This window comes from Barbus barbus (assembly GCF_936440315.1).
Source record: "Barbus barbus genome assembly, chromosome: 12".
Lineage (NCBI taxonomy): Eukaryota > Metazoa > Chordata > Actinopteri > Cypriniformes > Cyprinidae > Barbus > Barbus barbus.
In genome coordinates this window covers 13,709,763-13,733,819 of record NC_136740.1, presented here as the reverse complement: position 1 = coordinate 13,733,819, position 24,057 = coordinate 13,709,763, and the positions used below count along the sequence as shown (strand labels likewise).

Here is a 24,057-nt window from a genome sequence, read left to right as displayed (position 1 = left end):
AATATCTTGTATACCTATTTTACATGGTATTTATACGTTTGGAGATGGAATACAGCACTCCAACAGTTCTTTGTACACTACAGAAATCATGGTAACACTTTATAGGCTATATTATGGTAACACTTAAGTGTTTTAAGTGTTACCAAAATCATTTATACAGTCTAACCAGCTAAAATAAAATCATTGTTTTAAATAGCAACAAACAGTCCAGTTTATTTATTGAAGAATCATGATATTACAAGAAGAAAAAACATTTAAAGACGTGAATTGAAGTTTACACAATGCAAAACTGAATCTGTGTAACAGCAATAATTAAGCAAGGCTTTATGCTATAATATTCCCAAGTCTTATCCAATCAAGCAGTCCAGTCAAAGATCAGTTAACTAAACGCATCATAAAACTGCTTTTGGAATACAGAGAGCGTCAGTACATGGCATGATTTCTGAGTTCACCTTTAGCCTGTGCATTCTTGGTTGTGGGTTTGACAAACATAGCAGGTAGCAGAAAATCACTTTAACAAAGAAATAAAATATTATAACAAGATAAACACCAACGCTACCTCAAAAATCAGTTTTACACTTTGTATGATAATAAAATGCATGAAAAGAGAGCAGCTTATAGAAACCAAGACCTCAAGCAAGTATGAGGGTGTTTGCATATATCAAATATGACACAAATTCTGTTTAAGGTAACTTTGTCAATGCAACATACAACACAGAAAAGAGAAGAGTTAAATGAGGCATAACTGTGGGATCCTACTGAGATCTGTTCAAAAACAAATTTAGTTGGCATGTTAATAAGACAATTTACATTGATCCAGACTCCAGGTCATGGTGTCGGAGTGAAGAGAGAGCAGTGTGTGCCAACATGCAAAATGTGTTGTCAAAATTTGATGAGTTCACTGAAGGTCACCAGGATCACATGGATCAATCTCTGAAACCAGCCGATGAGGAAAGAGCTTGAACTGCAGCCAGGTAGGGTCTAAAGAGAAAAGAGGGAGATGACGGTGATGCAGGGTTAGTTTTAAGTGTAATGTACACTTATTATATTATGTGCATTAATGTGGTGTGAATTATGTACCAAGATAGCAGCTAGGTTGCTTGAGCTGTCCATCCACGCAGACCTCTGTGGCAGTGAAGCTGCATAGTTTTTCTGGATGTTTACAGAAAAATGTCACATTCTCTCCATGAGCAACCACACCATCCGTAAGATCATATGGCCAGCGCTTTACTCCTCCCACGATCACCCTGCTGCGTTGAGCTGGGACTGGACAGCGGGCTGATCGAAAGGACAAGGGAAGAAATGGCGAAGAGAATGATGCTATTTGTCATGACAAAAAGGAAAGGAGGTATATGATTCACGGCTGGAAACCAAAACATTCCAAACTTTATATTTATATTATACACAGGAAATTTTCATTGTGAATGTTCAACACAGTCATGATGACTTGATGCATTGTTTTATTAAGAGCTTTATTTACCCCGGCAGGCAGGCTCTGCACTCCATGTCCCATTAGGTAAACAAGTCACTTGATTTGGTCCATCCAGCAAGAAGTTCTTTTTGCAGAGGTAATAGATTGCATCACCAACTTCATATTCAGTTCTCTGGACGGCCACCAGATGTCCACGTTCAACCTCCTTAGGAGGAGGACAAACCACACCTGATAACATACATAAATACATAGCCTGTACATAGCCTATATATACACACACACGTAAGTGTACAGTGCTCTGCTCAATCGAAATCACCATTGCATAATGCTGATTACCATAAAAATTACTTTTTCCTTTCAATTTTTACAACTTGGTTGCTATGAAAGCCTAGCCCCCATTCAGGCCTGTAGCCAGCATGAGGTCACCGAGGTCCGGTAAATTTGTCATGTTCAAAAATCAAATTTGTTCTATGAATGACTGATTTGCTGTTTTGAACTCATTGTATGAATGTCTGCATAACATGTATAATTCAGTTTAGACAATTTGCAAGAATGTTTAGCGTCCGTGGTATGAAAATGACCTTTGATAGCTGCTGGAGTGAATGAGGCTTGAAAGCTGGGTTGCCAGGTTCTCACAACAAAACGATAAAATGCACTTTTTTGTCGGGATTCCCCTGGTAAATTTGCATTTCAGGGACTAAATATGACATTATTGGGGTCACTTCAACCCGCAGACATCAAAAAATAACCCGTGGCAACAGTGTTAAAACCGCGGACTTGGCAACACTGCTCAGAAACGGTATCAACGCTGTCAAAAACAGTAGCATTTAACACTAAGTGAAAGTGATGTAACATACGGCCAAGTATGATGACCCATACTCGGAATTTGTGCTCTGCAATTAACCCATCCAAAGTACACACACACACGTTGGTTTTTGTGGTTTATGGGGACTCTCCATAGGCGTAATGGTTTTTATACTGAACAAACTGTGTGTGCTATTGCCCTACACCAACCCTACACCTAAACTTAGCCCTCACAGGAGACTTTGTGCATTTTTAGATTTTCAAAAAAAACACCATTTAGTATGTTTAAGCCTTTTGAATTACGGGGACATAGGCAGTGTCCTCATAAACCACCTTCATATTGTAATACCTCTGTCATACCCATGTCATTATACAAATTTGTGTCCTCATAAACCACACACGCGCGCACGCACACACAGAGCAGTGGGCAGCCATTTATGCTGCGGCGCCCGGGGAGCAGTTGGGGGTTCGGTGCCGTGGTATTGAGGGGGAGAGAGCGCTGTACATTCACTCCCCCCCACCTACAATCCCTGCCGGCCCAAGTCTCGAACCCACAACCTTTGGATTACGAGTCCGACTCTCTAACCATTAGGTCACTAGTAGCCTACACAGATCTGTAGAAAAAGTAGGTTACAGAATGAAATTAAATAGCCTATGCAAATACTAGCCATGAAGAAGTCTATGGTATGTCATTCATAATAGTAGTTAAATTTTCACAAATCATGCTAAAAAAACATTCATAAGAACACTAGACAAATGCATCTATACCGCAAAGATTAATAAAAACTATAACAGTAATATGTATTGATGCATGAATAATAAGCAACTGATAAAATGATCCACCCCATAGCAAAGTATTAACAAATTTTAATGCAATAAATAGGGTTTGATTTAAAAAATGATCCCTCCAAAAAAAAAGAAAAAAAAAAAATCTCTTTCACAAACATCTACATACCTGTCTCTTTTAAAGTTTTTATGGTGTAGCCTATAGGCCTATAAGGAGTTGTATTTGTAGGAATTATTTGTAGGAGTCTTTAACAATTGTAAAAAAAGAAAACGATATCTCTCGGCTTTTAAAACATTAACATTATTTGCCACTAAAGTGCTGTTGATTGAGCCCAGGAATATTCCTTTAAAGGGCTTTCACATAATTAGACTTTATAAGGTTTTTAAGGTTTCAGTTTTAAAGAGATAGTTTACCCAAAATTAAAAATTCTGTCATTTACTCAACCTCAAGCTCTTCCCAAAACTAAATGAATTTCTTTCAGCCGTTGAACACAAAAGATATTCTGAAGAATGTTCATAACCAAACAGTTGACAGCTACGGAAAAAAATAAAAATAAAAATACCATGGAACTCAATGACTACCATCTAAAGTTGCAGACATAATATCTTTTGTGTTTAGCAGAAGAAATTCATACAGTTTTGGAATAACTTGGGGGTTAATAAATGACGGAATTTTTATTTTGGGTGAACTATGCCTTTAACGTGTATTGAACCCCGGAATATGCATTTACAACAAGCCTAGGTTGATCCAACAGGGGGCAGCATTGCACCAGCATATATTAGTCAAACCCGCATCGGCTGCAATAGCGCTGCACACTCACAAATTCATTTACACATAGTGCCCTCTCCACCTACTCACAAACCCACACAGTCTTCATTGCTCTTCTCTCTCCCGCTGTCCATCTCACCTCCCTCTCATTACTTTGTTCCATGGTGTGCAAGAGCAGGCAAACCGAGATCTCTTTAGCAGTTTGGATCAACATTTTCCACTCAAGCACATACTAATAGCTACACCTGCCATTTCCTTTTAGCAAGATCTATGTTTCAGTCATTCCCATGTTGAGGATTGCATACAGTTACACATGCACACACTTACGGCGACAGATGGGGTGAGGGTATTGCCACGTCTGTTTCTCATGACAGATATTCTCACTATTTCCAATCAGCACAGATCTGTGTGAGAATGAAGACGAGGTGTGTATATTAAATATGCATGATAAAACTAGATATTCTGTTTATATCAGTCACAGTTCTCTCTCTTTCTCATAAGTCTCACCCAGCTGCACATTGGTACTGGATGGTGGATCCCACGATGGCACTGCCCTGCACAGAGAGCAGATCATCATCATCAGGCAAAGAACAGGACACCCCAGGCACCAGAACCGGCTCTGCTGCAAGACCTCCTGGGGAGGCTGGTGGAAAAATCAAAATAGCATATTTATCTCTTAACTTGAGTATGCATTAAAATGCTTGGTTGCAACACATGTGCAAAGTTTTTATAATTGTACTCTTATTCTTGTTTCTATATATATATATATATATACTCACCGGCCACTTTATTAGGTACACCTGTTCAATTGCTTGGTAGCACAAATTGCTAATCAGCCAATCACATGGTAGCAACTCAATGCATTTAGGCATCTAGTTGTGGCGAAGACGACTTGCTGAAGTTCAAACCGAGCATCAGAATGGGGAAGAAAGGGGATTTAAGTGACGTTGAATGTGGAATGGTTGTTGGTGCCAGACGGGCTGGACTGAGTATTTCAAAAACTGCTGATCTACTGGGATTTTCACGCACAACCATCTCTAGGGTTTACAGAGAATGGTCCGAAAAAGAGAAAATATCCAGTGAGCAGCAGTTGTGTGGATGAAAATGCCTTGTTGATGTCAGAGGTCAGAGGAGAATGGGCAGACTGGTTAGAAATGATAGAAAGGCAACAGTAACTCAAATAACCACTTGTTACAACCAAGGTATGCAGAATACCATCTCTGAACGCACAACACGTCAAACCCTGAAGCAGATGGACTACAGCAGAAGAAGACCACACCGGGTGCTGCTCCTGTCAGCTCAGAACAGGAAACGGAGGCTACAATTCGCACAGGCTCACCAAAATTGGACAATAGAAGATTGAAAAAACATTGCCTGGTCTGATGAGTCTCGACTTCTGCTGCGACATTCAGATGGTAGGGTCAGAATTTGGCGTAAAGAACATGAAAGCATGGATAATTTCTGCCTTGTCTCAACAGTTCAGGCTGGTGGTGGTGGTGTAATGGTGCGGGGGATATTTTCTTGGCACACTTTGGGCCCCTTAGTACCAATTGAGCATCGTTTAAACGCCACAGCCTACCTGAGTATTGTTGCTGACCATGTCCATCCCTTTATGACTACAGTGTACCTATCTTCTGATGGCTACTTCCAGTAGATTAATGCACCATGTCACAAAGCTCAAATCATCTCAGACTGGTTTCTTGAAAATGACAATGAGTTCACTTTACTCAAATGGCCTCAACAGTCAATAGATCTCAATCCAATAGAGCACCTTTGGGATGTGGTGGAACATGAGATTCGCATCATGGATGTGCAGCCGACAAATCTGCAGCAACTGTGTGATGCTATCATGTCAATATGGACCAAAATCTCTGAGGAATGTTTTGCAGGCAAATGCAAAGTTTCTAGGAGGAATGCAGTTTTGCAATGCAAAGTTTTAATATAGAAATTAGAAGTACATTCAAGCCATTGCATTGCATTTTTTGTGTATTTCTGAATAAATAGACAAAAATGAGTGTCATATTAAAATTGGTCACATGGGAGGATAGTGACTCTTAAAAAGTTAAAACGTTCAAGAGCCTGGACATTGTTAAGGCCTGTTTATACCAAGAATGATCAATTTAAAGATAATGTCAAAATTATTTATTTTTCTAATTATCCGATAATATAGTGATGTTCACACAACAACTAGAACAATAATAATACAGAGAAACAATATTGGTGGAATCACTTTCAGAATGTGATGAATGATAAAAACAGCCAGTCAGAATCCACTAGACTTTAAAGAGCTTGAGCATTTAAAGCAGCAGACGACAAAACTGCAGGATGCTCTTAAAATCAACAGAATGTTGTTATCCGTTGGTGAGGACAAAAATATAGTTATCTTTATAGTTATCTTTATTTGTATCGTTCTTGGTGTGAACGGGCCTTAAGAGCAGAGCTATTACAGCAAAAAGCCCTCTGTTATTTAGCCTCCCGGGCTTTTGGTTCATGGTCGTGACAGGAATTCAAATGGATGACCCTGTGGATATTGGCCTGGAGCTTTTATCCACTACATTAGATGAGGTAGCGTGAGTACAAATACATGACAGATGGATATGTAGGGCTGACAAAAGGATTCACAGGTCAACGTGTGGCTGAGCGGGTACCCAGATGATGGATGGACAGAATGTGTGGCTACATTTTGAGTTTTATCAGAAAAAATCCATCTGGAACAAGCTGTTCTCACATTCCCTCTTGAGCAGTTGACTCATGCAGTTATGTATCAAATCTCTCCCCCTTTTGTGAGGATGACTGATTTATGAAGGGGGAGGAAATCAAACGTCAACATGCACACACACCAAACGTCCGTTGTACATCAATTCAGCTTTGAATTTGCTTGAACTTTGTGTGTGAATCCGGCATATCTACATGCCTGTCTGTGCTTGTTAAATATTCCATGTCACTGATCTGCAGATAATAGAGTACTGCAGGACGGTTCTCACAGACCCCAAACGCCCACACCTTGGGTCTTTTGACAGCTCATTCCTAGAAATACCTCTCATGTTACTCCAGGAAGTGTGAGTGAGTGAGAGTGTGTGTGTGTGTGTGTGTGTGTGTGCATGTGTGTGTGTGTGTGTGTGTGTGTGTGTGTGTGTGTGTGTGTGTGTGTGTGTGTGTGTGAATGTATGCATTTGTTACAGAGGGGGTGAGACTGGGAATGCTGCAGCCTGGAGCTCTGCCGATTCACGCCTCCTCTTCACAGAGCTGGAGTCTAAAGACTAAAACCCCATAGCCCAGAAACAAGCGCTGACCCAGGTCCACAAGCTCTAAGCTTTTATTACTCATGCAACCAAAAAGAACGCATTATTATGCAGACACTGACACATATTTCTCATTTTTTCTTGCATTCACAGTCGGTTGCACTCAAATATCACCACCATAATATTGCTGCTAGGAAGGCATTCCCCCTGAATTGAATAATATTGATATTAACTTTGCACACAAAAAGTATTCTCGTAGTTTCATAAAATTACAGTTGAACCACTGATGTCACATGGACTATTTTAATGATGTCCAAACTACCTTTCTGGGCCTTGAACGTCTGCCAGTTTCATTGCTGTCTATGGATGGTCAGCTCTCAGATGTCATATTGTATTAAATGACAGAATTTTTTTGGGAGAACTATTCCTTTAACTATAAGAGGAGGGTTCTTTGCTAAACCTAAGGTGCAACAAAAACCATTAGAGAAACTTTATTTTTAAAATATATATATATATATATATATATATATACACACAGAACAACTGAGCAATAGATTAATAAATAGACTGCACCTAGATAGATTATAGATAGATAAATAAAAAGTACTTAAGAAAAAAAATATATAACAGTTTAAATATGTTTTTCTCCTTCCTACCTGTACAAACAGGCTCATCTCCACTCCACTGCCGGTCACCTTGGCAACGGCGTATTGTAGTCTCCAGCCCGTTATACATGGTGAACCCAGGCTTACAGCGAACCTCAAGCAGAGCGGAGAAAGAGGGTGAAGGGGAAAGGAGAGCTACATAAAAATTATTTCCAGGTGGGATAGGCCATGGACACGTACGACCTGTTCACGCAGAAAAATCACATAAGAACTGGGAGCACTGCCTTATAATATATCATATATTTCGTCATTATTGTGGTTTATTTGCTTTTTAAGTGTCGTAATATGGTGTTTAGATGCATCATGGGGTTTCTAGCTCTGACCTGGGGCCACACAGCTGAGTCCACACTGGCCGTCACAGAGACACTGGCGTTTGTTGCCACAGTCTTTATCTTGCTGACACTTTTTTGGGCACGTTTGTCTTCTCTCGTTACCCAGTATCCTCTCTGGGCACTGTTCTGTTGCATCCACTTCAAGACATTAAAAATGTGAAGAAATAAGACAATGCGCAGATCTGTTTCACATACAATTGGGCTGACATACATACACTACCAGTCAAAAGTCTGTAATAATTATTATTTTTAAATGAAAGAAATCTCTTATGATCACCAAAGCAGTAAAAATACAGTAAAATATATATTTTAAAATGTAATTTATTCCTGTGGTGGCAAAGCCAAATTTTCAGCAGTCATTACTGCAGTCTTCAGTATCACTTGATCCTTCGTTTAATTTCTAACGATACTACTCAGTATCACTGTTTTTACTGTATTTTTGAAATCTAATTAATGCAGCTTTGGTGAGCATACAGTATATTTAGAAAATATTTAAAAAATCTGAATCATTCCAAACTTTTGCCAAGGATTGTACATGCAAGCAATGCTTTAAATATAATGTATTTTATCTGTCTAACTATTTAATCTGTGTCATAAAATAGCAGGCTGTTAAATATCTGGCTGTCTGCACAATACACTGTTTTCTGAACTGAACCAGGTGTTTAACACAATTTATCCACATAAACCAGACAGTGATAAATGTAGCCCACCCATAAACAGGATGTAACATTTAAATGTTACAAGCTCATAAAAGAACAGAATGTTGGTAGTAGAATGAAAGAGCTTAACACAATCATGCATTTCTGATTATGCAATGATTTTGAACTGAAACAGAATATGATACACTGCATATGTGCAGTATGTGTGTGTGTGTGTGTGTGTTCCAAATTTCATGGAAAACTAGCTCTAAGAAGTAGTTTCTCAAGGTAATATGTCAAAGGGAGGGGATTGTAGTAGTAAATGACAAAATCTCACATCGGACACAGATTTTAAAGCGACAGTTTACTCAAAAATTAAAAATCTGTCATCATTTACGCACCCTCGTGTCATTCCAAAACTTTATAGTCTGTGTAACACAGAATAATATTTTGTTCTTACAGTGAAAATCACTTTCACTGTATGGGCAAAAACAGTTAAAACGTTCTTCAAAATATCTGTTTTTGAGCAACATGAAGTTGGGTAAAAATGTCTTTTTTGTTTCTTGGGTGAGCAGAAATTTTGTAAGTAATGAAATGGAGACCATGATGTATTTTTAAATAAATACAAATGACCATATTTTCTTTACATAAAAAATAAAATTCATAAATACTGAGCCTCCACATTTTTATTCGTCCAACAAGGCAAATATCCATCATATGTGATCTCTCATTAATTTATTATTCATTATCACATAATAAAAAAAAGAAAAGAAAAGTTGTACTTGGAAAGCTACCCATAATCCTTTCATTTTTTTCTCAGACACCCACACACACAAACGCACTCACCTGATGCTGCAGACAGGCTGCTGAGGGCCCACACACACAGAAGAGACACAAGCAGAGATCGCTCCATCTTTCCCTGACACTCACTGCACAGGTTTTGAAAGCGGTAGCGAGACCGGAGAGGGGATATAAAGATGGGGGAGAGTCTGGAGGAGGGGGTTTTGTGATGGTGTGATGGCGAGGGAGGAGTGGAGTCGCTGTACATGCAAGAACACACACATCTGGATCGTATTGAGTGTTTTGAATGTTGGGTAGAATTCCGCAGAAAAAAAGACCTTTCACCCAATTCCTTTGATGCCAAATGAGTGCAAACATTCACCCCCACATCAAATGACAGGCCTCATGGATACACTCTTTTCCACATACACACACCGCGCCGAGCTGAATACTGCAGCAAAGTGACCCTCCTGATACAGACTCTTCTCAACACACCACAGTTAAACTCAGCATCCTAAGACAGCAAGGAACCTGCTTCCTTTAGCAACAGTAAACACACACTTTGACAGATAAACGCGATGGCGCTTCCATACAGAGCGACCAGCTAAACCAACAAACAATCACATTCAAGTTAAGTTCACTGATTCATTTCTAGATCTCACCCTTTTGATGAATGTCACACTCAGTGAGAGAAATATACCTCTTAATCTCACCAAATCTCTCAAAAAATTAACATACATCCATAATCTTATGTTAATTTTCTGTTTACTGATCAGGAAGGGTGAACTCTTCCATACTAAACTGACTAAAGTACCTTGAAGAGTATATTGGACAATCTGTATTGATAGGAGGGGCCTTCATAAATATAGGCCTACTGTATGTTGATTTCCCATTCTGTTGCTGGATTCATGTCCAGGGTGAGGACACTACAGGTGCTTATATATCTGGACAATAAACTACACTGTAAAAATGTGGGGAAGCAGAAACCTTTGGAGAACCTTGAAGCACCTTTTCAGAAAAGAGTTCTTAGTAAAGGGACTCAGGATTTCATGCAATAGCTCCTAAGCTCTCTGTCTAAAGATCTCCTCATATAACTCATCACGGGAAAATGGTTTTGAGGCACTTGAAATATTGGTTGACCTTTGTTGAGTACAAAATATGATTTTTCCGATTCCCAGACAATGGTTCTGAACGCAGCACCCACAAGATATTTCTCAGTGTCAAACTTTTTCAATAACAAAAACTAGGAGTGGCGATTTAAATTAGTTTAATCGATTGTTTAAATATTTATAAATAATAATAAAAATGATCTAAAAGAATAAATAAATAAAATAATTATAATGAAAGTTATAAATTCTGTAATTCTGGAGGTTTCAATAACTGAAGGATCCTCAGGGTCTACACATTTTATTACCAATGAATTTATATGAGTTTTCTAGTCTGATAAAGCTTATTAAGTCTTATTTTAAATAATTTGAAACCATCTTGCAGCCCTCTAGTGTGTCTCCTGGTCGGGAATCACTGGATTCAGGTTCAGCTTCTGCGGAAATTGAAGGAATCAAAGAGTGCCTTGAGCATCTTTTCCTTTTTACAGTGCAGGTAGAGCTGCAAACGTCTGGTATAAAATGTCAGCACATTATATTCCTCAGAATAAAAGGAGAATGTTGTCTAAACATAAACAATCCCAAACATCCACTGGTGCTCCAGCCACAATGTGCAAGACACTATTGCAATATGTTGCTTTTCCAGCTAGATGCATTCTATCTGCAATATATGTGATGATATTCCTTTTATTTGCATTGCAGAATGCATATTCACATTTTTTTTATATATTTTATACTATATACTTTCCTATTTGTTTTTACAAATATCTTTTTTTCTTCTTCTTCTGTTCATATAATATTAAATTAAATATTGAGTCTATAAATATTTATAATAAAAGGCATACCCTTTTATAAACTTCAGTCCATGACAACATGTGAGCTGGACAGTTGAAAGGTTTTCTACAAGCACATCTGTGGGCTTCTTTAATTCTGTTCAAATTCAAAACGAACATGCATCATCCTGGTTGCCATTTTATGAAAAAGTAAGGAAGTTGACGATACTACAGCACACAGAATTGGCACACACAACATGCAAAATAATCAACCTTAGTGTTTAGTGAGTAAGAACAATAGTTTATTTGTGGTCTTGGAGAAAAAGACTACATTCCCCTGCATTACTTTGGCTAGGTGCAGTGTGGGTAACACTGATGCATTAGGGCATTTGTACATCAAAAAACAAGAGTCACAACCCAAAATGTTCATAGTCATCCACATGTGGAAGTGCAGAAAGGTAAAGGACTACATTACCCAAACTCCATCTGCAAAAGTATATGGTTAAGGAGGAGGCAAATTACTGGGCAAAAAAAGGCAGTTTTAAACACCTACATGCAAAAAGGAGAAAGACAGCGCAAATGGTATGATGGGTCTTTATAATGCTAGTGTGCAGAAAACAAGAAAAAAAAATCCATTTATTTCGGGGAAGCAGAGTTTGTGATCACCAAGGGCACCAGTTTTTTCCCCAGCATTCCTCTGACATATAAATTGACCTGGCTGTCACAGCAACACTTCTCCTACAGCTGGTGTTGACGATGAATGCTTTAACAAACAGGAAGTGACAAAATCTCCACATCTGAGAGGAGACTTGCATTGAAATAGACAATATCAAGGAAACAAAACAACAAAAATAATTCATTTGTAGTATTAACAACAATAGTAATAATAATCAGATCAATAATAATTCATAATAAGTGAAGTTACTTTAATGGTCGTTAAGGAAAGAAACAGACATGACTGAAGAAATAAGGAACCAAGAAACGAATAGATTTCGAAACATCTGTACTGACACCGGTAATCAGGTTGTAAAAATTCAATATTGTTCCAATAAAAGTAAGTGCATATACAGGTTCAAAAGCGCAGACGTGTGTCTACATGTCAACCTGTTTTGAAATGCAATTTCCAATGCAAGGAATCTTTCTGTACAATCAGATGAGAGTCATGTCCCATATATTCAATCCATAGAGGTCCAAATAGTGTTTTTGCACAGCAAGAACAGCCTCTGCAAGTTCACTTAAGATCTGCACACTGTGGATGTATGCTGCTGCTAAAAAGCTGCTTTTTTGTTTGCAACTGTGAGTCAGATTCCTATAAAAAGAGGAGTACATTGTAGACAAGAGATACCAACTTTAAGAAGAAAAGAATCCTACAGAGTTCACCATTAAATGAAATAAACAAAATGCAGATAAAATGTGATAATTAATGCATGTCTTTCTTTACCATCATTACATGTTCGGTTTTGCTTTAAGAATGACAAATAAACATCAGCAGTAGACTGATAAACAAGGTTCGTCCCCAAAGAGTTGAGATGCACCGGTCATTCCCCTCATCCATGGTTGTTCTCGGTCACCACAGGTTTATCACAAGTGCTTGAATAAATCTATATAAACATTTCTATACAAATTTAAATGCATATGTTTTCTTAGTATTTTACAGTTTCATTTCTCTAGAAAGTTATTTTCAAATTTTATCTAAGGTTCTTGTCTAGGCTTAATTCTGCCCCTCATTTTTTTCCTTCACAAGATCAAAAGACCGATTCAAAAATACCATAAAATCAGGTTCATACATTACAGTGATACCTCAACCAGTTCCCTCTGCCACTAATTTACAGCCCTCCAAAAAGATATAGAAAATATACAAAAATTATTTTCAAAATTTGCCTTTCCCCATTAAGCATATTTCTATCATATAAAAATATACAATTCTCTCCATAATTAAAATCTTGCCATAGTACCTACTGAAGAAAAAAACAAAAATAATAATAATGAGAGGTGACATGCTCTCTCGCTCCAGTTTAAAACTCAAGCTCTTGTGCTGTCTTCATACATCATTCCATATATTTGATGCACTTTCGTCTGTCTTTTAGCTATCATAAGGACATTCGCCGCATTCTCCATTCCATCCATCATCTCATAACACTTTTTCTTCATCTCCTTATTGATCCACGTGATGGCTCTCGTATTTGTTCAGGATATTACGGCACCGGCCGAGCTCTTTGCGCATGTCAGCTACTTCCTGTCTGAGTGTAGCGTTCTCGCGCTCAAGGAAGGCAGCGCGCACCGAGATCTGGTTCTCCTTCAGTCGACGCGCATCACGAGAACGCTTTGCGGCTTCGTTGTTCTTACAACGACGGCTCCAATACTTCTCATCCTTAAGAAAAAAGAAAAAAAGAACATATTAGAACACACAGGTTGTCTACAGTTGTAGGTGGGGAGCTTTGCCAGATGTGTGACTGGGATTTGTGTATGTTCATATGTAATTTTTTGAGACTGTTTGAGTCTTTTTAGCAACTTTGAGTGGCATTCCAGTGAGAAACGTCTGAGATTTGACCCCACACATAGTGCTGCTGTGGTTGAGTGGCTTTCCTCAAAGTGCCAGACAAAGGGTTGTGGTTCACGCCACTCTGTCAGTAGTAGTGAGGAACAGTAAATTAAATGTCATGAGAAAACCAGATACAAATCATGCTCATAAATCTGACTGGCAGTTCCCATGATATAATTTCTTTCAGTTTTTCAAATAATTATTCATTCATTTAGTTAAATCTTAGTATTTATCAAAATACCATGTTCACTAGTCACTTCTTCTATCAAGTTCATTTACTTTTTACAATCCTCCATTATTTAAAAGGACAGTTCCCCCAAAAATTAATATTCGGTAATACTTTACTTAAAGCCTTTATGTATTATAGATTATAAAGAGTTATTAAAGGGTACAATGCATTATAATTATGCATAATGTGAGTTGTAATTATACAACGCACCCTATATCTTGTCATAAATAACTATAACCAAATTTTAAATTAATGGTATAACAATGAATTGATAAGTGTTCAAATTCATATGTGGTTATTCATGAGATTGTACGATGTATTATATAAGGTGCATTACAAGGCATAATTAATGCATTAAAACTAATTTTATAGTGCATTAAACATAATGCTTTAAGTAAGTGTTACAGAAAATTCTATTTTGTACTCACTATTTTGTCTATTCAATGCAACTCAATGAGGTGCAGTGTTGTTTTAAATCAGTGTTAAAGGGGTCATGAACCGAGAAACCAAAATTCCCTTGATATTTTGACATATAAGAGTACTATAAAACATCTTGTAAGTTTCAGAATTTAAAACTTTCTTGTTAGTCTAAAAACAGCTTATATTGAAGATGACAGCTTTTAAAATGTTCTACTCTATGATGTAATAGTGTGGGATAAACTCTGCCTCTGCAGAAGATGATCAACGCCTGCTTCTACATTGCTGCCCGTTTAGCCCACCCACCGATTTGTGCATGCAGAGAGGGGCGACCGCAAGTCTACGCAGAAACTAAACGATAAAGATGCTCCGAAGACAACAAGATTCTGTGCAGTGGAAAGAGTGAATTAACTATTTTTTATTAAATTCGATACGGGATTTTCAAAAAGATTGAAATTAAAAGACGATGCTCTGCTAACTATATTGGATCTGACAGTAATGTCGCAACACACAAGTGCGAGTAACTGTTTTATTATTACATGGTCACTATTGCTTTGTCTGTTAAACACATAATTTGATATGTACTGAGTATTTATGCGTTTTAAACCTAAATCACTGCAGCATCCATCTGTGACAAATGTGCGCGGTCAAACATACACAACTGTTAGCCAATCATAACAGTGGGCATTTACTTCCGAGTCTACAATCTGCCACAACTATTCAAACAGAGCGTTCTGATGAGGGGGGTCAAAAACATGAAATAGCCTACTACTTACAAATTATGATTTTTATGTCAAAATCTTGATAACAGTATAAGTGGACCTCAGAACAGAGCAAAATAAAAAACAAAAAGGCAGTTCATGATCCCTTTAAAACTAAAACTATTAAAAGTAGTTTTCAATAACTAAAATAAAAGCTTACTTAAAATATAAATAGATCAAATATTAGATGGAAAACTGAAAGAAAAATCAAAATAAATTGCCTCGGCAACTAACAAATAAAAGTGCTAAAATAAGTAAAACTGAAAGAAAAAAGAAAAAAAAATTCCAAATAGAAATTTAAAAACAAAAACTAACAAAAAAAAAAAAACGACAAGCACATAACAAAAATAACTCATTTAAACTAAAGTTAAAATGAAAACAAAATAAAAAAGCTAATTCAAAACATAGATAAATATTATAGTATATAAATAAAAATAAAATATGCAGAAAATAAAATGCATTCTGCATATATTTCCTTATCCTTTTTTCGACATTTACTTTTATTATTGTTGTTGTTATTATTATTATTATTATTATTATTATTATTGGTTTTGTTTTTTTCTTTTTTGTGATCCTGGATTTACTGAATTAGCCAGGTTTCAGTTAGTCTGATTTATTGTCAATTTATTTAGTTCAAAATAAGTCAGACTAACTGAAATAAGCCCGTCTTGTTTGGTAAACTTGTTTTATGAAATGGCCCCCTGGTTCGTAATATGACTTGTGTACTACTCACTGGCTTATTAAAAAAAAAAAAAAAAAAAAAACACAACAACATAACATTGTTTGTACTCAACAGTGGACAAAAAAAAAAAACTGGAAATATATATACTAAAAAAATAAATAAAAAAAAAACCTTTGTGTTCCACATCCAATTCCATGTTTGGAATGACATCGAGGTGAGTAAATGACAGATTTCTTTTCTGGGTGAACTATCCCATTAAAAAAAAATAATAATAATTTAAATCCCAAAACATTAAGAATGTTGCTTCCTTTCCAAGTATTCAAAACATCCATTTGCTCGCAGAGGAGAGGTCATTGTGATAAAGGAATTCCCCCTTTTGACTGCTGTGCCCTTTATAACAAAAAAGCTGACATATCTGAGACCCTTGGTTTCCAAGACATCTGCCTTAGTCTTGAGATTTGACCACATACGTATGCTACCACCCATTCCCCAATGAAGTCAATGTGACATGCTTTATAAATCACTGTCTGTTCCTTCATAATATTAAAACTATGCTAGTAATAGGTTTTGGTAACTATGACTATATATTTTTCTCATATCTTCATTTAGAAATCTAATGTTATCAATAAATGGCAATGTTACAGTGTTACAGTGCCTGGTGCCTGCATTACTAAATTTGCATAGAAGCATTAAGAATGTTAGACCTGTTGAACAAAATGAGGGTGGAATTTTCCAGCCAATATCTATAATGTGCCGGACACTAATTTTAAATCTTTGCCAAATAATCAGTGAAAAAAAAAATCTACACAGTGACAGAGATGATTACTGAAGCTTAGATAGAAAACTGCACAATAATGTCAGCTATTAGGTCTATAGACTAAAACTCGCTTCACAAAATCCACATTCATATGACGAAGGCACATACACCACTTATAATTCTGTTAGGATCTTTTATGTTTCACCATGCCAAGTGTTTATAATAAATGATATGTCCATAGCATGCTGCTGCATTGAGCTTCTCACCTTCAGGTCATTAGGGACAAGCATCTTGCGAGCCTTTTTAATCATGGGCTGAGGTTTGAGCTCTTCCTCACTGAACCGATGTCTGCGGGGGTCAAATGCCTCCTGTCCAGGCACACTCGACAGGGCAACATCCGCAGGATCGGGGTCAAAGGGCGCCAACATGTTGTTGCAGTTAGCAATGGGTGGAGTAGGGAGTGGTGGACACGTGGTGGAAGAAGGTGAGGGCGTTGGCTCCAAATTGCCTGATGGAGTGCCTGATGGTATAAACACAAAGTGGATGCTTTGATTAAGTCATGCTGCTATGTGCATGCATTCAGAATACAGGACTCTCAAAACATTACCCAGAAGACCCACAAGGGGGCAGTAGCAGGCAGAAGAAAAACAACTCAATCGATTAATCCTTCTCGTTTTTCCATTTTCCAATATTTCTACCCTAAGCTCTGTATTTCCGAATTTTTAAACTTGTGGTTTCATTACTCTAATAATTTGATAGTGAATTTATGTTAATGCAAGCAAACTATTTATTTATTCGTTCATTTATGCATGTATGTATTTTTTTTTTACTTATATTTTAGTTGATTCTACCCTATAATGGGACATTTATAATGGGATTTTCCTGCCTGGCGGATTGCTTGAAAATACAGTCACAAAACAGACATGGTTATGTCACAATGGTCAAAAACAATGATCACACTACAAAAATAAATAAATAAAATAATAATGTAAAACTAAAACAAACAAACATACACACACACACATTCAAGATCAATTTAATTGAGAAGGAAAGTTATGAAGATTGTATTGTTACAATGTATTGTTTTCTACATTGGCTCTCTACATTTTAAAACTCACTCAAAAATAGTTTTGCAATTTATGATTAAACAAGATAGATACATAATGTATATACACATTTATATCTATATACATACACGCATAACATTAATTCAAAATATATAATATATAGTGAAAAAGAGTCTAATCTAATACATTATTTCTTCACATGATTAAAGTGAACCCTATCATTATAGCACAACAAAACTACTGTTGCTATGTTTTGAGCCATAAATCTAATCTAAGTCTGAGAAGTGCCCTTAAGAGTAACTTTAACCTCATTTGGCAATGATCCTCTCTTTACTATCCACTGACAGCTTTTTTTTTTTGATACTGCTCAAAATCTGTGCAAATATGTGATGTGATGGCTTCTGCATGTGCTTTTTAATCACACAAAACATTCCAAATATTTACCAGTAGCACTTTTAATCTCTCTCTCTCTTTTCAGCCACTCTAGAAATGTAAACAAACATCAAATCGGAAGTACAGTATCAACTCGCACTGAGTCATTCCATCTCAATCTTTCAATCTCTCCCTGTCTGTTACTCGCACACACTCCCTCACATACCTCCTCTCCTCTGCTCCTCCCCCATCCTCGCTCTCACTCTGCCTGCCTCGGCACGTGATTGAGCGAGCGCACATGGACCAAGCGTGTGAGAGGAGGAAGAGACTTAAAAACATGCGAGCACAATCACACACATGCCGTCTCTGCCTTTCATTCTTTGCTCCTGTGTCACCTGTGTCTCTCACTGTTTACTTACCGGCCTTTCAATCGCAGTCTTGTTCTCAGCTCTATATCAAAATCTTTTCACTCGCTGTCATCACTATTTATCTTTGTATATCCCTTTTGTCAGTCATGCAAGACAGACTGCAGTTTTCTTTATTGTATATTTCTAACTGGCCCATTTTTTTTTGTTTAAATAACATGCACGCAAACTTCCCACTCACCTTTTAAACAGCCTGTAAATATATGTTTGATGACACATAAATATGCAATGTTAACACGTACCTATAAAACACAACTCACGTCTTCGCAAAAGCACAAACAGCCGCACACCCTGTAACACTCACTCCCAAAAAACGCCCAAACCTTGACAGTGAAGCCTACAAACACACACCATGAGCATCCAAACACTCATAACTACACGCACACCCAAACCATTAATACTCTGAAACTACACAGTAACACACACACACACACCCAAGGGACAGTCTGGTACTTTTCACAACTCGTAAACAGACCGAAATCCAGGGGAATTTCTTGTAAGCAAAATGGGGGAAGTGTTTGAACTGTGTAGACCTCATTTTCGGCCCACAGAGCTTCCTTTCTTCATCTCGACGGCTTGCCTCCAGACCGTTGTCTCGCGGGTTTCTAACATCCTCTCTAGCTTATCTTTCACTGCTAGTTAAAAATCGCTGAACTGCGAAAGCAAACTCACCATGCAAACAGTCTGCGGCTCCCAGCATGCTTTGCGGCGTGTGCATTTCCAGCCCAAGCAGAGAAGGCGAGGACGAGGCGGTGGTGGATGTCGGTGAGGAGGATGAGGAGCAGTGTGGGGGCGAGGTGGGGAGGCACTGGGAGCCCTGGTTGGGTACGGCAGACTGAGAGCTTTGCGAGGGTATCTGAGCCGAGGTGGAGTTGGAGGTACTGTGCATGCTGCTCATGCCGTTCTCTGTCAGAAACTCCTCGAGGTCCATGTACTGCAACTGGAACAGCCCGCCATCGCATGGCAATGTTCGTTCCCATAGCAACGGGCCCAAGAAGGAACTGTTGTTGCTGTTAGAAAAGCTGCCCGTGCCTGTGCCGTTGCTGTCAGTGACTAGTCCATTGCTGCAGCCATTGCGCAGTGGACAACGACCGAGAGAGTCTTCATCGATGTCCAACCTGTCCTTACCTATGAAAACAAGGTGAAATCCAACTCAATCGGCATATATTACTGTCATATCTTACTCTAATGGCCTGGTTCACTCCAAGGACGATAACTATAAAGATAACGATAAAGACATAGTTCTAAAAAATTCTCTCAATATTAAAGTATAGCATAGCTATAATGATAAAGGCACAGACAAACAATATTGTTGGAATCACTTTCAGAACGATTTTTTTCCAGCTGATGAACGATACAAACATTGACACCCAATCAGAATCCATCTTGCTATAACGAGCTCAAGAATTTAAAGCGGCAAATGAGCATGCGCTTAGCAAAAACAGACGATATCGTCCGCTGATGTGGATGCCAATATCGTTATCGTTATAGTTATCATTCTTGGTGTGAATGGGGCTTAAGACTCTTAAATCATTCTAACTATTCTTAGGAACACGTATATTGACTTTTGTAGATTTCAAGAGAGCAGTATTTCTGATAGCGCTCAGATTACGCAGTTAGAATAACACTTCCCAGCAACTTTCACATCCCTCTGGGAGAACTACCTCTGCAATGTCAACACACGCGAAAGGCTCCCAGTGCATCAATGCAAAATGAAGAGCCTTTGAAATACTTTCCTTTAAACTCACGAAAGATTCATCCGTTTTGGCATTCCTGGCAAAACATGGTAAAGCGATAACAATGTTACACCGCAGTGACACTGCTTAACTCTGTGGTTCAACAACAATACTGTTGAACAATGGCTAAATGTTACAGAATTATGGTATTATGGCTGAACCATAGCCATGACGCAAAAGGCAACAGGTGTAACACAGTCAGACATGTATTGTTTAACACAATATTACAGTAGTGTAACATATCAATACTACAATGACGCTCTGGTATAGTGTAGTGTATAGTGTGTTAAGTGGTTACTGGTTATTTTTAGTCGGCTTAAAACCACTTCTAATCTACAGGAGCAACGCAATACTAAAAACAATGTGAAAGCGGACATGGCGTCTGAAGGTCTTAAATCTGAAGCTTTCCGTCTTAAAGAATTTAGGTGGGGTCTGAGACACTCTAGGGTGGGGTCTAAAATCTTAACAACACTAGTTAGGCTAAATTAGGCATTTTACGGTGCATTGGTGAGGAAACCAGAACCAGAAAAGAGGGTTTGAAACGAGACATTTCTGGTTTAACGATATTGTATAAATCAAACCATAAAAATGTAACTGCAACACATTTTAAATTTGAATTCTTTCTGTCACTGGAAAAATACTCAAGCTTAAAAACAATTAACCGCACCAAAAGTGCAAAAATTCTTCTTGAATCATTTACATGCTGTTTGAAAAATATCAGTGTTCAAAAGTAACTGCAGTGGTTTTTAACGATAAATGCGTTTTCAAAAGCTGTGTGCACAGAAACTGGATTGACACTGGTTTAAGAGTTTTTTCCCCTCACCTATTTAGGGTCAGTTTCTATTAATGTTAACAAGATAATCAGTACGAAACAATGCCACTGACAGCAATCCACAAAAAAGCTCTTCCAATATTCACAATGTTGTATTCACAGGCAATGGAAAACTTCTGTCGGTGTGGTTATGCTGTGCATTGCACAGACCTGTAAACAAAATGGCTTAGCCAACAGCTGACCTCAAAGTACCTGGGTAGGGAGCTAAGAGGCTGAATGGCCTGGCCTTGTTTATCTCTTCAACCAAGTCCCATGTGATGTCCTGTCTTGAGGCTCACTGAGATATATATGCACAGTTGCACATGACCCTGTCATTTGACATGTTCAACCACAAATTTTATAATCGGTAATCATACTAATCAGGAACCTAACTGTCCTTGTGACTATTAACACAATATTTACACATTCTAAAGGGCAACAAATAAAAGGTTGAGAGGGAGCTCGTTATAATAAAACACTGAGTGTCAAGGGAAGCAGGTGCGTTTCCTCACCCTTCATTTCACTACAGTCTTTGACGCGCTGGTCGCCCTTAACTGGGAGCTGCAGGAGCGACTTTAAGTTTGCAGTGGAGTTTAAGTGTCCTCCGTTAAGTGAGCCTCCCGCCTGGCTACTGTTGCCAAACTGTGGACTGGCTCCGGCAGAGGGAAGGTCCGGGGGAAGGAGCTGTGAAAGCGGCCTGGCCATCATCAGCCGGATTGAGCTCCCTTGACCGCTAGATGTTTGGGTGATTCAATACTATCGTGTAGCCGCGACGATTCATAGGGGAAACAACAATAACAAAATATTAGCATTAATTTGTAGTGAAACAGCACATATACTAACATATGATATGTTTGGATTAAGTTCGTATCACTAGAATAGCATTCAAGTAAACAAAGTTGTTTAGTACTGCTGCAACACGAGACCGCGTTTACTTTAGAGACAAGAGGAGGAGGAACGACCTGCACCGCTCACGTGCACCAGAGCATCTGATATCAAAGAAAATAAATGCAAGTTTACCTTTATTTGAAAACGAGGTTTTAAACAAAGAGAGTCATTCTGCTTGCATTTGACTGGATAAAAATATACACTCCCAGTAATTCCCGAAAATGTTTATCTTCTGCTGGAACTCTTATAAATACAAGCGAATGTCAAAAATACCGATATATGTCCAAGAACAACGTAGACAAAAAACCCCGCAACAAACTAACCGGACACAAGTGTTTCAGTAGAAAACAGCGCTGATTGGAAATAAGACATCCAGTAGTGCAAACGATAACTTGCGTCGTCTCCAAAATAACAAATGAAAACAAAACGAAGAAAGTGTTGCTGAGTCAATTTCTGCTGCGTAGTGCGATTGGTGGGATGTTGATGTTTTTTTCCATTCAGTCGCTCAATCGCTTTTTCCCCTTGTGGTCACCCCTTCTGTTCAGTTCTCTCTGCATGTGTTACCGCACACTTTGAGCTTTGAGCTCAGCTGGAGCGAACACGGGCCGCTCACGTGACGTCACACCTCCCCGAGCGAACGCGCAGCACTGATTAATATTCATGAGGCACGCCCCCTCGTGACAGGCACGCTCCTCGGGGCTTGGTAGCACTGATTAAAAACAAATTGGTCGATAATTTCTCTCCCAGCTGTCACGTTGATGCCTATGTTTGGCACCCAGAAAACGCATAAACGTGTCCACTTACTAAGTTGGAGAGTGGATAATTTTAAAGTGCACCAGAATTATGATTTATTAACAGAATTATGTGATTTATTAACAGAATTATGATTTATTAAACAACCTGGCAAGGTTTTACACTCCTCTATCAGAGCGCTACGTTTTGATCAAAACCAAAAGAAAAAAAACTATCAAGCGAATAGACACACTTTTTCACTTCACTAGTAATCCGCGGGAAACGTGAGCATCATGCGAGAGGAGATGGCAACTACACGTTGAATCTCAAAAACACAGACGCGCTCTCCACTGCACATGGTGTCCGCACGCGGAGACGCGGCTGAGCCTGTCTGTACTTTTTACTGCCATTGGCTGAGAGAAAAGAGGCTCCTCCCTGCGCGCACAGCTACTGGCTACCGAGGAGAACTGCGCTCCGCCCATTCATCCCACCCATGCTACAGCCGCGTGAGAAGAATACAGAAACTGCACGAATCCAGGGGAAGAGTGGCGTACACCCACTAAAGATTCAGAAATAAAGGAAATAGATTTGCTGAGGTTAAACCTAATGCACCCAACCTCACGAGAGTATCAAAGTATTTTGATGCTCAATGCAGGTCTTACGATTTCACAACTTAAAACTATTAAATGTGCTTTCCCAAAGATATAATTAAATTAATGAGAATGCAAAGACATGGTCGACATGAAAAAAAAAAACAGAAGAGAAGGTATCTGCTAAGGACCTTTTTCCCCGCACATTATTTTCTTCCTTGCTTTTTTCTATAAACACAAATCCGTCTCTCTTAGACATTAATTTGAAGTCTACCTCGTGAGCGCGCGCGCACACACACACTCTCTCAAGGGCTCAGGGTACTTGTTTTCCACCCACTATCGACGTTTAAATCCATGTGACTGTTGTGCTCCCAGCTTCATATCATAGCTTGTAGGATCCTTGCTGCCACCAACTGATCAACATGGAAAATAGCACTCTCATTTGTTCTAAAACATTTTGTTTAGTCAGTTTCACAGCCTCAACACCTATAATCCATATAATTCTACAAAAAAAAAAAAAAAATCATATCATGTTCAGACAGAAACTGACCAATATTGGTCAAATGATGGAAAGAAGTGCGCTCAATACATGATTTAGTTAGAATTCTATGAATAAAATTATGGACTACATCGATTTTTTTCATTAGCAATACTAAATGACATTTGCCAATTAAAAAGCCACTTTCTGTCTGGTACGAGCGAATGTAAAATCTTTATATAGATA

General features: G+C 38.3%; 2 protein-coding genes across 2 annotated transcripts; both read right to left on the bottom strand.

Moving 5' to 3' along the window:
- Positions 1-190: 190 nt before the first annotated feature.
- LOC306878336 (beta-2-glycoprotein 1-like) lies at positions 191-9,610 on the bottom strand. The gene is made up of 8 exons (XM_079430616.1): positions 9,515-9,610; positions 8,022-8,168; positions 7,690-7,881; positions 4,299-4,434; positions 4,119-4,195; positions 1,481-1,660; positions 1,081-1,278; positions 191-981 (listed from the first exon to the last, which is right to left on the bottom strand). The coding sequence occupies exons 1-8, from the start codon at positions 9,579-9,581 to the stop codon at positions 899-901; spliced, it is 1,080 nt and encodes a 359-aa protein (XP_079286742.1). The 5' UTR covers positions 9,582-9,610; the 3' UTR covers positions 191-898.
- A 1,901-nt stretch (positions 9,611-11,511) lies between these two features.
- Positions 11,512-23,101, bottom strand: LOC306878311 (thyrotroph embryonic factor-like). Its single transcript, XM_079430580.1, has 5 exons — positions 22,144-23,101; positions 21,636-21,879; positions 19,249-19,704; positions 16,979-17,232; positions 11,512-13,695 (listed from the first exon to the last, which is right to left on the bottom strand). The coding sequence occupies exons 2-5, from the start codon at positions 21,829-21,831 to the stop codon at positions 13,480-13,482; spliced, it is 1,122 nt and encodes a 373-aa protein (XP_079286706.1). The 5' UTR covers positions 21,832-21,879; positions 22,144-23,101; the 3' UTR covers positions 11,512-13,479.
- Positions 23,102-24,057: the final 956 nt, after the last annotated feature.